Here is a 12,527-nt window from a genome sequence, read left to right on the forward strand (position 1 = left end):
TGACGTGACGTAGCCGACTTCGGCCAGCGTTCGCTTGCGCGCGCGTTACGTCGGAGTATAACAGAGCCTTTAGAGACACACCGATGGATCAGCTACTATCCCCAGCGGAACTACTGACGAGCCGCAGGATCAGAACCCTCCAGCAAGCTGCTCCGCAGCAACAGCAGCCTCACTACAACATCAAGGAGGCTCAAGCACGCCTTCAGTTCCACCAAAAGCGTCAACACCGACATGGTGACGCACACAGCGAACCACTACGTCCTCCGACTCAAGGCTAAAGAGTCTATTCCCGTCAAAACCACAAACGGAAACCCGGAATCGTGATCCAAGTTGGACCACAGCCACGATCATACCTAATCAGAGCAAAAGACTGGGCTAATTACAGAAGAAATCGGTTCCACATCCGACCATTCGCTTGGAAAAGCAATGCGACCCCTGAGGACTACTACCAACTCACACCCAAGGACCAACCTCACCAAAGTCCTGCCCAGCACTCCCACATACCCAGAACCACTCTATCAGGCCGTTGAGTTGTGCTACCAGCAAGGTATCGCTGAATGTGTAGACTCTGAACTCTTAAAATTTGCACAAACTTTCTTCTTGTCAAAAAAAATAAAAGGACATGTTATGTATTTAGAGATCACTGGATGGTGGCACCCCCTTTGTATTCCCTCATGAACCAGCTTTGACACACACATGCGCGACTCAGCTAACCCTACGCCACACAACAGTCCATCTGCTCGGCGTCGTTCCCATTCTCGTAATAAAGCGTCAATAAAAACATATCAAACGGTTGCGATGGTTCCTGCCGTGAAGTAAGAACGCAGGAGTCCCTCCCGTCAGAGTGTGACAAGTGCCACGGTACATTCCCAAGTATTCCGTGACGGCTTCTAGGTTACGTCGCTGTACGACAGCCTACTGAATGGCGGACTTCAAGATGCGGTTAAAACGCTCTACCTGTCCGTTCATTTGAGGATGATACAGGGACGCCCTGGCATAATGGATACCATGGGTCTTCATGAATTCTGTAAATTCTTTAGAGATAAACTGGGGACCATTGTCGATGACTATTTCTTCCGGTAGCCCCTTTTGTGCGAAGACCAACTTCAGGAAGTCTATCTATTAAGCGAGAGACACATGCGCGAAAATCCATCCGATCCGACGTCGGACCCGGCAATACGACTGCCTGATCCAAAAGTTTGGTCGCTTCAGACGTCGGATCGGCGATGCGTCCAACGTGCCAGATAGTTTCGCACGGCGGACGGATTGTCGGATGTGTCCAGCCAATGACAGCACAGCTAGCGCGAACGTCATGTGGACGTACTGGGTCTGTCGGGACGAACAAGAAAACGGGACGGGCGACGGGAAGCCGGATGCGTGGATCCCGCTGACCCATTCGAGAAAGATGGCTTCGGCAAAGAATGCACGCGCTAACGACAACGATCTTCTAACTTCACTCGTGTGAGCTAAACCGTCAATCTGGGACCAGAGATCTCTGAACGCGGACCTCCACTGGAATGCTTGGATCTCCTGGGCGGAGCCGAACGGATCGTCGTGTCGCATGCAAGGTCGGAAGCATGTGTCTCAAACTGTCGCGTGTGGCGATTCGGAGCGGCGTTCGGACTGTCGGATTGGACGATTCTGCCGTCCATGTATCTCGCGCTTTATAGACGCAGACGTGACATTGTGGACACTCATGACCTCCGGCCACTTGCTGTGATAATCCACAAGAATTATTTAAAAAAAAATGTTTGTTGCGCGAAGCGCGCTCAAACGAATCGACGATGTCCATGCCTAATTCTGTTTAAGGACGAGATGGAAAGTCAACGGGCTGTAATGGTGCTCGGTATGTCTTTGCAGGTTTGTCTGTAGACTGACATATTGTGTAATGTTGTACATACTGCTTGATGTAGAGAGATACTTGAGGCCACCAGTAAAGCTCTTTGGTGAGGCCTGTGGTCCTCGTGATCCCTTGATGAGTTTCAGGAGCTATCTCGATGACCTGGTCACGTAGACTTGTCCGCACAACAATCTTTTCTGCTTGAAACAGCAACTCATCCACCCATCCACCTCTCCCACAAAGTATCTCCGCTCGGTGTCTGTCAAGGAACGGCTTGCGAAGACCACAGTCTTGAGCTTCAGCCCGTGCTGTTGTTGCAGAACTGCTCCGAGGCCGTAGCTCGAAGCGGCTGTCAACACGAAGACTGGCAACGTCCTTTCAAACATCGTCAGGATGGGTGCCTCTTGAAGAGCAGTCTTGACCTTGTGAAAGGTTCTTTCAACGCCAGGCATCTAGGAAAAAGAGCTGCCCTTGTGCAACACACGACGCATCGGTTCGATCACTGTCGCGCAGTGTGGAATGAACTTGCTGTAATATTCCACTAAACCGAGGAATGCCTCGAGTTCCGTCGTATCGGACGGTGTAGGAAAATTCAAAACTGTTTCTATCTTGGACGTAAGGGGCACTACGCCTTCTGCGGATAGGCTATGGCCAAAGAAAGACAATGTTGAGACTCGGAAAACCACCTTTCGGTTCAACCTCATTCTAGCAGACTTGATCCTTTGGAGGACGGCACGCAGGTGTGCGTGATGTTCTTGAGGTGACGACCCGTAGACGATCACGTCGTCCAGGAAGAACTGTATACCGGGGCAGTCCTTAAGGATTTTAGACATGGCTTGCTGGAATGCAGCCGGCGCGGAGGCCAGGCCGAAACAAACCTGCTTGAAGTGAAGAAACCCTCACGCGTGATGAACGCTGTGAGGTCTCGACTCTTGGGGTCGAGTTGCACTTGATGCAGACGCCTGCAGTTCTGGTGAATACGTGACCGCCTGAGGTGCCCCAGTTTTCTTTGCAACTCGACGTCTCAGCAGGTCCTTGTTGGCTTTACCGAGGCTCTCAAGTATCCAAACATTCTCATCAGTCCAGATGCAACTCTTGGTAAGATTGTCAAGGAGATCCTGCATCCTGGCTAGCTTCTTTTTGAGGCGTCGCTCAGACTGCTGAAGTGTTTTGATTTTCTTCTTGCTGGCTGTCTGAAGGTTGCGGTAGCGTGTAAGCTCTTTCCGCAAGAAGGCCTCTTCGGAAGTGTCGTCAGCAGGCTGAGCCTATAAGAATGCAGATTTTCATCACAGATTCATTGTCAACGTCTCAAATTTGTGTCACAGTTGGGTACTACTTGTTCCCCTTGCATATAGCCTTTCGTGACTATTGTAGATATGGATTGGAGACAAAGGCAAGCAGATTAGAGGGCAACTCCACTCAATTTTTTTTATAATTTTTGGGTCCTAACTGTTTTTAGCTATAAGACAGCGACCCTGAACGACGAAGTATCATTTGTTTTTCGGCATTGTGTGTAGTTTTGTAGGCAACTGGCCTGAAGGTTTCACTGGCAACATTGCTGCTGTCGTCAGTGTCGTGCCACCGCAGGGTCTGGACTAGTCTGGACTACTTATTACTGTGCCGAGTGCCGGCGTTTTTCCCTTTTGCCGAGGAAATGAGTTGCAATGATGCTCATAGCCAGTGCTCGTACTAACAGCGAAGCGCAGCACGCATTCGCCTTTCTGCATTGTGCCTTTGGCAAGCAGCGTCTGTCATCAATCTAGCCTCTTCCACTTTGCAGCGATCAGTAACCTCTATGCGTCGCCAGCTGAAATAGCAGCGTTAAAGGGGCGATGCAACAATTTTTGTACTTGGCACAAATACCACTTAGAACAGATCCCTGATGTTAATGACCTATCAAGCACGCATTCGTGTTTCAACACACGCAATGAAAGTAACAGAAAAAAAGAAAAAGAAAAAAAGCGAGTAGCGTTTACCCTTTCAATTTGCAGCCAGAACAAGAGGCCACGTGATGGGGAGCCGATTACTGCCGCCAATGCTGATCGTATCCACGCGCTGGGGTTGGCAAGGCACAGGACACACGCCGAGTTCCAGTCATTGTTACTTTTCGGCTATTCCCATCATTGCAGCGATTGGACACGGGCCACTACCCGAATGCTTGTCCAGCTATTGATTATCATGAGCCCGAACCGAGTGCTCCTGCAAGGCTTGGGTCCAATCTATGAGCCGCATTCAAATAACGTCACTGCGATTGCCCAGCTACGTCATCAAGTTTTGCGAAAGAGAGATTGAACGAAAACGCTCGCTTTTGTCCTTGGAAAATGTTACGCAACAAAGGAGTTTCCTCGCGTTAAGGCGGGGGGAACATGGAGTTGACATCACTTTTCCCGCTGTTGCCTGACAAAAGGCGACCCTCTGGGTCTGCTAAAAAGGTTACCTCGATGTGTGGAATTGGCTACAATTGTAGTTTGTCGCACTAAACTTATGTCTGTCATTTGTTTTCATTAGACCTCTGAGCGGAGTTGCCCTTTAAGGTATGTCTGCCTTTGCCCATGTACTATTGAATAGTCGGTATTTGTGTCATCAGGTGCTACACATAATTATTGGCTACCTTAATTCTGTGTCCAGAGTGTGTGGTCACCCTTATCAATCAGAACTTAACAGGCTCCCTTGACGAGAAGCTTAAAAGTCGCATAGTTGGGATGTCCATGCAGCCAGTCATGCGAGATTGAAATCCCTCATCTAGGGATGGAAGCCTTAGATGTTTGTAGCGTTTTCTGTAGATGCGTCTCAATTCAGAATAAAAGTCTCGTAGATGCTTAGTAGTATTTACCAGCAACATATACGGAACACGCTTGTTGTCTTTGTTGAGGCGAATATTCTTTTACAGTATTTATTTTCTTTTGCAATGCAACTTGCAAGTTTTTCATCCAAGTTGCTGTAATCACCCAATTTTTGTCAGACAGAAATGACCGCAGCAGCTAACTACATGGATTTTGCCAGACCCACCTACACTTTTTGCTTTTAAAATAATTATATGTGAAAAAAGTTGTTCACAGCATTTGAACTTATTCCACACATTCTAATATAGAATACAATGCAATTATCTATGTATAGCAGCCATTCTAAACATTGTGATATTGTTCGTCAGTTTCAAAGACACATGCTTTACAAAGTACAGAAAAAAGACCAAACACAGAAATTACAAATTAAGAATGTTTACTAATTCGTTAAAAGGTTTATGTTAGTAAAATCATCATTTATTTCCAGCAGTTGCAGGTAGTAAAAGAATCACAATAATAACAAAAAAAGTCAGTGTAGCATGCATACCACGTAAAGCTGAGAAAAACATGCGATCCAGGATGAAGCTTCTGAAACTGAACTAGTTCCATGAATTTAAAATTTTGCCCACCTCTGTCTTGGAGTATTCATTATCCGGAGTGTCTCTTAGTGGGCGTTGTGCTCCCAGCTCCTGCTTGGATGCAGAAAGTTAGACTTTAAGAGTTCTGTACTTTGATGTCTTAGCCGGTCAAGGCAGTAAGAATGCAATGCCTATTTACCGAGCTTGTTGATGGCTCAGTGGTGTCACTGGGCACTGCACTGGGTATTTTGCTATACTTTATTTCGGCATTCATTTCCATTAAAAACATGTTGCATTATATGGTTGAGGAAGAATACGTAACTCCTCAAAGTAGGGTCCTTTTTCAAAGCCCATACTTAGGAGTGCCCTATATGAGAAGCGACTCCAAATTCCAGTTTTATGAAACTAACATATCTTTTATACATTTTTATTCAGATAAGGCCATTGATAACTAGAGCTGCTTTTGGTGCTCTACTACTTGATAGATCATTATAAGAACAAAAGTACTTATTTAGAGATATATGTACTCACAGCCAGGCCCGTCTCATCTTCACGAATTTCCACTTCCAGTTCGATGTAACTGGAGTCTGTTGGTTCAACCACAACCTGAGGTAAATACATTCCAACACTGCAGTTGAAACATTACTCTCTAAGCACATGTGCCACAATTAATGTGTAGAGCCACAACACAACCATTTTCAGACTGGGTGTATGGAACGTGGTTTGTCTAATAAACATTAGCTGTGTTTTGGAGATTTGTGTTGTACTGTCCCTTTTTTTTTCTCTCCAGGGTTAAAGATGTCAGTTTTGAACCAGCTCGCCTGCATTCTTGCTTTAACTCTCTCTCCATTCAAAATTCCTGCCCACCCACCTCTGTTGCTGTGGGTTCGCCCTCAGGAGCATCTCTCAATGTGGTAGACGCTGCCATGTCCTGCTGAGGCACAGGGCGTTCAACCTTTAGAATTGCGCTTTAGAACAATCAATGTACAATGTCTACTTACAGAACTTGTCGATGGCTTAGAAACATCAGTGGCTGCTGCACTGGGCTTGGAGAAAAGCTGGAAAAACAGTGAAGAATTAACTCGGCTATTTCAGTTCTGCTGGAAATGAAAACAGTGTGTACATACATTAGGGCAGCTTCATAATACTCATAGATAGGTTTTTAAGTCAATATCTGCCTAAGTTCCAACATGCTCTTTTGACTAATGCAGGTTCTGCATGTCCTGACCATACCTCGGCCAAATTCATTCATGAACTTGCTCATTCACCTTCATTCACATTCGCGGCGTGAATCTGAATGGCTCTGAATGACTTCTTGAAATTGAAAAAAATCATGATGTGATGGTGAATGACTTTGTGAATTTGAATGAATTCGTGATGCGATGGTGAATGACTTCGTGATGCGATCGTGAATTTGAATGAGGTCGTGATGTGATGGTGAATGACTTTGTGAATTTGAATGAATTCGTGATTTGATGATGAAGGACTTCGTGAATTTGAATGAATTCGTGATGTGATGTTGAATGAAGTCGTGATGTGATAGTGAATTTCAATGAACTCATGATCTGTTATGATTGTGAATGACTGTGAATTGAATAGAATTCATTGTGATGTGAATGACTCAATGAATTCGTGACGTGATGGTGAATGGCTCGTGAACACGATGAATGTGTGATGTGAGTGGCTCGTGAACTTGATAAGTTCGCGACGGGAATACCGTGAACTTAATTCTCGACGTGATAGTGAATACAGTTATGAATTCAGAATAGGCGAAAAACATGTTACGCAGGTGCTTGCTTGCTTGCTGGTTGTTTTCATCCTTCCCCGCAAACAACAGGGACCCATTTGACTTGAGCGGTTTGGGCATCAGTCTCGCTGCATAGCCGTGCGCGCCTCAGCGCCGTGGCTCTTTGTCGAGCGCTTTCACAGTAACAGCTGTTTACAAGGGAAGTGCAGTGGCAGTGGCAATGAAGGGGAGGGGAAAGCTAGTCGTTTTCTTTGGCACTTGACATTTAATTTTGCCGTTGTTCTGAACGGTTCCTCGCGAATCAATTGAGCTCCTTGCCGACCTTGTCCTTCCGCAAGGACAAGGTCGGCAAAATAGACCTCTTCGTAATTAAAGTTAATCTGGTAAAATAAACATTATTTTATTCCTTCACAAATCAACGTCGCATTTCCCATTAACGAGACATCAGCACCCGGCCATTGCTGACAGACTTGTTTTGGTTAAAAGCGTGGGAATATCTTTTGTGTTGTTGACAGAACGAGAATTTATTTGTTTTGAAGAGAACAATGTGACCAGCTGGACTAGCTAGGGACAATGAGGCAAAATCCTTTGAGCGGCGGCAAACTGTTGTCTTCTGAACGGATCTCTTTCCAGCGAGACGGCTGCTCCTTCAGGGCACGGCGACGGTGATCTCAGCAAGGACGCTTAGGAGTTTTCAGGCCCAGTTGTGGGAACGTTAAAGGTGTCTTCCGAAGGAGTTTGACATGACGCTGCTTATACATAGCTTTGTTGTTGTTTTTTTGCCACTTTTACGTAGTGTACAGAATAAAAATTATTTTGTTTTCAAACAACCATGCGGTTATTTTTAATCAAAAGTAACGAGTAATGTAATCTCATAGGAGATTCCCTAAAATAATAACAATGTTACTTTACTAGTTAGTCATTTGGGATTCCAACGAGTATGTTAGTCAAGAAACTAACGCGTTACCGAAGCCAACGTCACGAGCAGGCGCACCTAATCTGGCGCTGAGACCATATCACGTGACCTGCCGGTTCCGCGCGGTGGCGCACAGAGTACATTCACGTGACACTATCGCAGCGCGGCATTGGCTGGGTTGGCGCTCCATCAATGTGCTTTGCGTTTCGCGCACTCGAAATACCCCACTTCCCTGACGAAGTCAGGTCCTGGTTTCAAGTGGCTGACACAAAAAGGCACCACAGTCCTATTCCGCAAGAACTGCAAACTCGTAAAGGGCTACCGGCAGTGAAGTCAAATTTAGTCAGAATGAACCCAAATGACTTCGTGAATTATGCGGAATTCATGATGTGATGGAGAATTTGGATGAATTCGTGATGTGATGGTGAATTCCGATGAATTCATGATGTGATGGTGAATTCGGATGACTTCGTGAAGTGATGTGAATTCGGATGAATTCGTGAAGTGATGGTGAATTCAGATAAATTCATGATGTGATGGTGAATTCCGATGATTTCGTGGTGATGGTGAATGACTTTGTGAATTGGTGATGTGATGGTGAATGACTCCGTATATTCGGAGGCGGCGGTGATGTGATGGGGATGAATTCTTGGTGCGGTTGAATGCCGCGATGTGAAAGGGATGAATTCTCGGCGGTGTTTGGAAGCCGTGATGCGAAGGAAATGAAGTTTTTGCGCAGTTGAACGTGGGGATGTGAAGGGCCGTGACTTTGGGAAATCAGAGTGCCTTGCGACATGAATACAAATGAATTTGGAGACGTGATTTTGTTTGCGATGTGATGGTGAATGAAGGGGCTCTAAAATGCCGATCTATGGTCCTGACTGATCATTGCTAGTTTATGTTAGCATATGGGGAGTGCAAGCCATGACATGACAAAAGAAGGTTAATTAAGCTGGTTTCTAATATCTACAGCTAATCGATAGATAATGATAATCTGGCATTTTATTTGAAATATGAAACTCACAACTGAGGCAGTCTCATGTCCAAGAATTTCCACTTCTTCCGGTTCACTGTAGCTGGCCTCTGTTGGCTCATCTGCAACCTGAGTGCAATTGATTTTGTTGCAACACAGTCACACAGAGTGGCGTAGCCAGAAAATATTTTTGGGTGGTGTTTCAAGGTGCTGGTGTAATCACAGACACAATAACTATATATATATATATATATATATATATATATATATATATAATAAAGTAAAATTTTGGGGGGTGTCCTGACACCTGAACACCCCCCTCCCCTGGCTACGCGCCTGGTCACACATATAACTTACTGGTCACCTGTCATCATTACAATAAGATACTATAGGTATGTGCTTTTGACGGTTTCTTTTCTTTTTTTTAATTCATGCAGGTATCATGAACCGATCGTGAGGATGACAAATGGTGCTCAGAATAAATTACATACAGGCACAGAGCAAACTGCTTTCTCTTTTGAAGCATTTAATTCGAGTGCTCAAATGGGCACCACTATTCGCGTCTCCAGCTCAACGCTCGCCCTCCCGCGGTGGAAACGGGAAGCGCTCTAGTGAGGGTCCCCCGATTCTCCTGCTCAGCGGGCACGGCGGAACTGCTCGCGATCATGGCTCGCGAAATGTCATTTCCGAATGCAAACAACACTCTTCACTGTCCCAACGAAGTGCTGCAGCCGGTATGGGATTGTACCTTACTGGAGAGCTTTAGTATTGCGCATAGAAGCAAACGCAAGCGGTGTGCGTTTGCGTTAGAGTTGTGTGCCCCACGTTGTGCGTGCGCCTGATCGCCATGCGCCATCCAAGACCGCAATTTCGGGCTCCGCGCAAGCGCAGTGTGGAACGCCCAAAGCTAACACAATATTAAAACTCACTACTGTTTCACCGGCTTCCAACGCCAATGAAACGTGCTGCAGTGAGCAGACGTGCAAGCAGGTAGGCGTTCCTTCGAACTGGAAAGGCTGAGATTGGCAAAACGACGGCGAGTAAATACAAAAGTAAATAAATGCTATAAAAAACTAGTAATTAAAAAAAAAGCCTTTTTTTTAACTTTTGGGCATTTGGTCTGGAAGTATATTGGCGGCGACTTTGGACGTTTCGCCGATTGTCAAAAGTCGCGACTTTGATAGCACAATATACTTTACCCACAATTAATGTAATTTTACATGGATTTCTCATATTAGCTAGAATGTTTTCATTGATTTTAGACTATTTTAATTTTATTGGTAATTAAAATGCAGAGATTGGAACCAGTGATGATAATTAGCACAATTTTCATTGTCCTATTTCTTTGCGCTTTTAAAATTAGATCATAAGCAGCAAATTATATTAGAGCTTAAAGAATTACTTATTCAAATATGTGAATTTTAATATTATTATTATTAATACAAATCGCGGCAATTTATGCCTCTAATTGACGCCAAGATCACGAGAATATTCTATTTAACCATAATAGTCTTTCCAGAAAGGTATAATTCAGTTTTCTTTTTAATATGAAAAACTCTGACATAGTTATCAAGATACACAAACAGTTAAACGCTTGATGTAATATGAAGTCCTACGCGTCATGCGGTTCTATAAAAACACACACACACACACACACTTCAGCTGTCTGACTCGGATTAGTTTTTAGTTTATTAGTTTATGCGTTTCGTGGACATATTGTAAAAACTGAAATTATTCTCTTATTCTTGTGCTGGGATAATTGTCATTATTTCCCATGACAATTATTTGAGCGAGAACGCACAGATATCAGCACTGATTTTTTCAACTACGAATATCAGCCTGGATCGAGCAGTATGTCACAAAATAAAGTTTCCGCGAACAACTTTTCTAAGTAAATAATTACGATGTGAGACACATCTTGAGTCATGAGAGAATCCGAAATTAAGACATCTGTCGAGAAATTAAATCCGAAATAGAGGTAAGTTTCGGTTTCGCTCCAGAATTAAAACGCGCATCCTTCCGTAATTAATACGTTAAACACCGTTCTTGTTTTCAGGTTAAAGAGGTGACCCGCGCTCATAAAACATTAGCTTCCTGGTATTACCAGAAACAATTTATGTCGCTCAGTGAAACCAGCACACTAGACAGGCTCAACAGCGGCACGCATCTCTGACCCTCACTAAGCCCGCCATCTTGGAAAATGAGTGGTGCCACCTATAGTTAGTTGGAGTCGCGAATAGCTGATACCTTACCACTTCCACTTCCTCTGCAACATCCACGCACACGCCCAGCCCTGTAAAACACATCACGCACTTAGGAACAGTGGGGCGCCATGCCCTGGCTACAAACTACAAAAAAGCTAGCTGTACGTGGAGCTGTCTCGAAACGACCTTGACACACTACAAAAACAACAATAGTTCATTTTTCATGCCGCGCACAAAATGTAAGGCTACATACGGTGGCAGTCATTTCCATCGTCGACGGTGACTGATGCAGTGTTCTGTAATAATAAACAACTGTAGATGCAATTATAATTCATATGAAGTGCGAAATCATACAGATATCTTTTACCTGGACAGGCAAAGCCATGGATGGGACGGCATTGCCTTTCGGGCGACAACGACCTGAAATGCTTCTGTAGCGGTCCGCAGGATGGAAGTGTACGGAGCACACCACGCTCCACTTCGATGGGGTCCAGCCACCGCTGCGACCAACGGCCGAAATCCACCGTTGCCGCAGTTCGGCGACCGTTGGAAATCTAAGAGAATTGTTGGTAGATTCTTGTTACCGTAAAACTATGTGTGTGTAATGCGCCAAGGGCTTACCGATGAAAGGTAACCCCCGCCGAAGAAAAGCCAGTTCGATTGCGGCAGCCGATCACGCTACAAGCACCCATCCCGTAGCCGGCGGAAATTAACGTCCCAGCGACGCCAGGCTTTCGTTTTCTGTACCAGCTACTCAGCAGTGTGTCGTCTGGTTGTCTGGTCGTGATCTGACTCAACCGCTCGCGTACTTCGTCTAGCCTTCGATCAGATAAAAATACCGGACGAACGCGCGCGCACAACCCAAGCAAAAATTTAAAAATCCTTCCAAAATCAACCATTGTGGACAGTGTGGCCAGACCTTGAAGTTGATACAAGCATGTCTTGGTTTGGAGAATTTGTTTTATGCAAAGGATTATTTTAATTTTATGAGCAGTTGTAATTAAAATAAACTAATTATATTCACTGAAGAAGTTAATAACTTAATTTTTTTGTACTTTATTAACTGAAATAACCATTCAGTGCTGAACTTAATTCATCTCTTAGCCATCGCCATCCAATCCGAAGCCAACTGGCCATTCGCATTAGGGTGGCTAGAGAGTTGGGTGTGTCGAGCGCGCCGGCTCTCCCATGCATTAGAGCACTATATAGCTCCTACGGAGCAGAGTAGCGCAATCCTTTGAACCTCGTGTTTTGCCGACAAGATGGCCGACAGAGCGGCTCGGCGCGAGTCACGTGGTACTCAGGGTTCCAAGAGGCGGCCCGCCCTATGGGAGAATACATGGAGATCGATACAACATGGCTGATTAAAAAATGAACGGCGAGTTCACACTTTTCAAAACTAGTCTGTCGTGAAGTTAGTAAAGCACTAAACACTTTATCAAAGTTTTAATAATATCGGATGCGTGTGCAAATTTTGAGAAGGCAA

General features: G+C 44.9%; 1 protein-coding gene across 1 annotated transcript; it reads right to left on the reverse strand.

Annotated features, from left to right (window-relative positions):
* Positions 1-1,554: 1,554 nt before the first annotated feature.
* On the reverse strand, positions 1,555-11,901 carry LOC115332094. Its single transcript, XM_040221075.3, has 10 exons — positions 11,663-11,901; positions 11,409-11,595; positions 11,295-11,337; positions 11,090-11,130; positions 8,889-8,966; positions 6,203-6,259; positions 6,073-6,132; positions 5,733-5,807; positions 5,253-5,312; positions 1,555-3,105 (listed from the first exon to the last, which is right to left on the reverse strand). Exons 1-10 carry the CDS (start codon positions 11,731-11,733, stop codon positions 2,740-2,742), a joined length of 1,038 nt encoding a protein of 345 aa, XP_040077009.1. The 5' UTR covers positions 11,734-11,901; the 3' UTR covers positions 1,555-2,739.
* Between the last annotated feature and the right edge of the window lie 626 nt (positions 11,902-12,527).

This window comes from Ixodes scapularis, unplaced genomic scaffold (genome assembly GCF_016920785.2).
Source record: "Ixodes scapularis isolate PalLabHiFi unplaced genomic scaffold, ASM1692078v2 PGA_scaffold2__306_contigs__length_199485367, whole genome shotgun sequence".
In the NCBI taxonomy this organism is placed as follows: Eukaryota; Metazoa; Arthropoda; class Arachnida; order Ixodida; family Ixodidae; genus Ixodes; species Ixodes scapularis.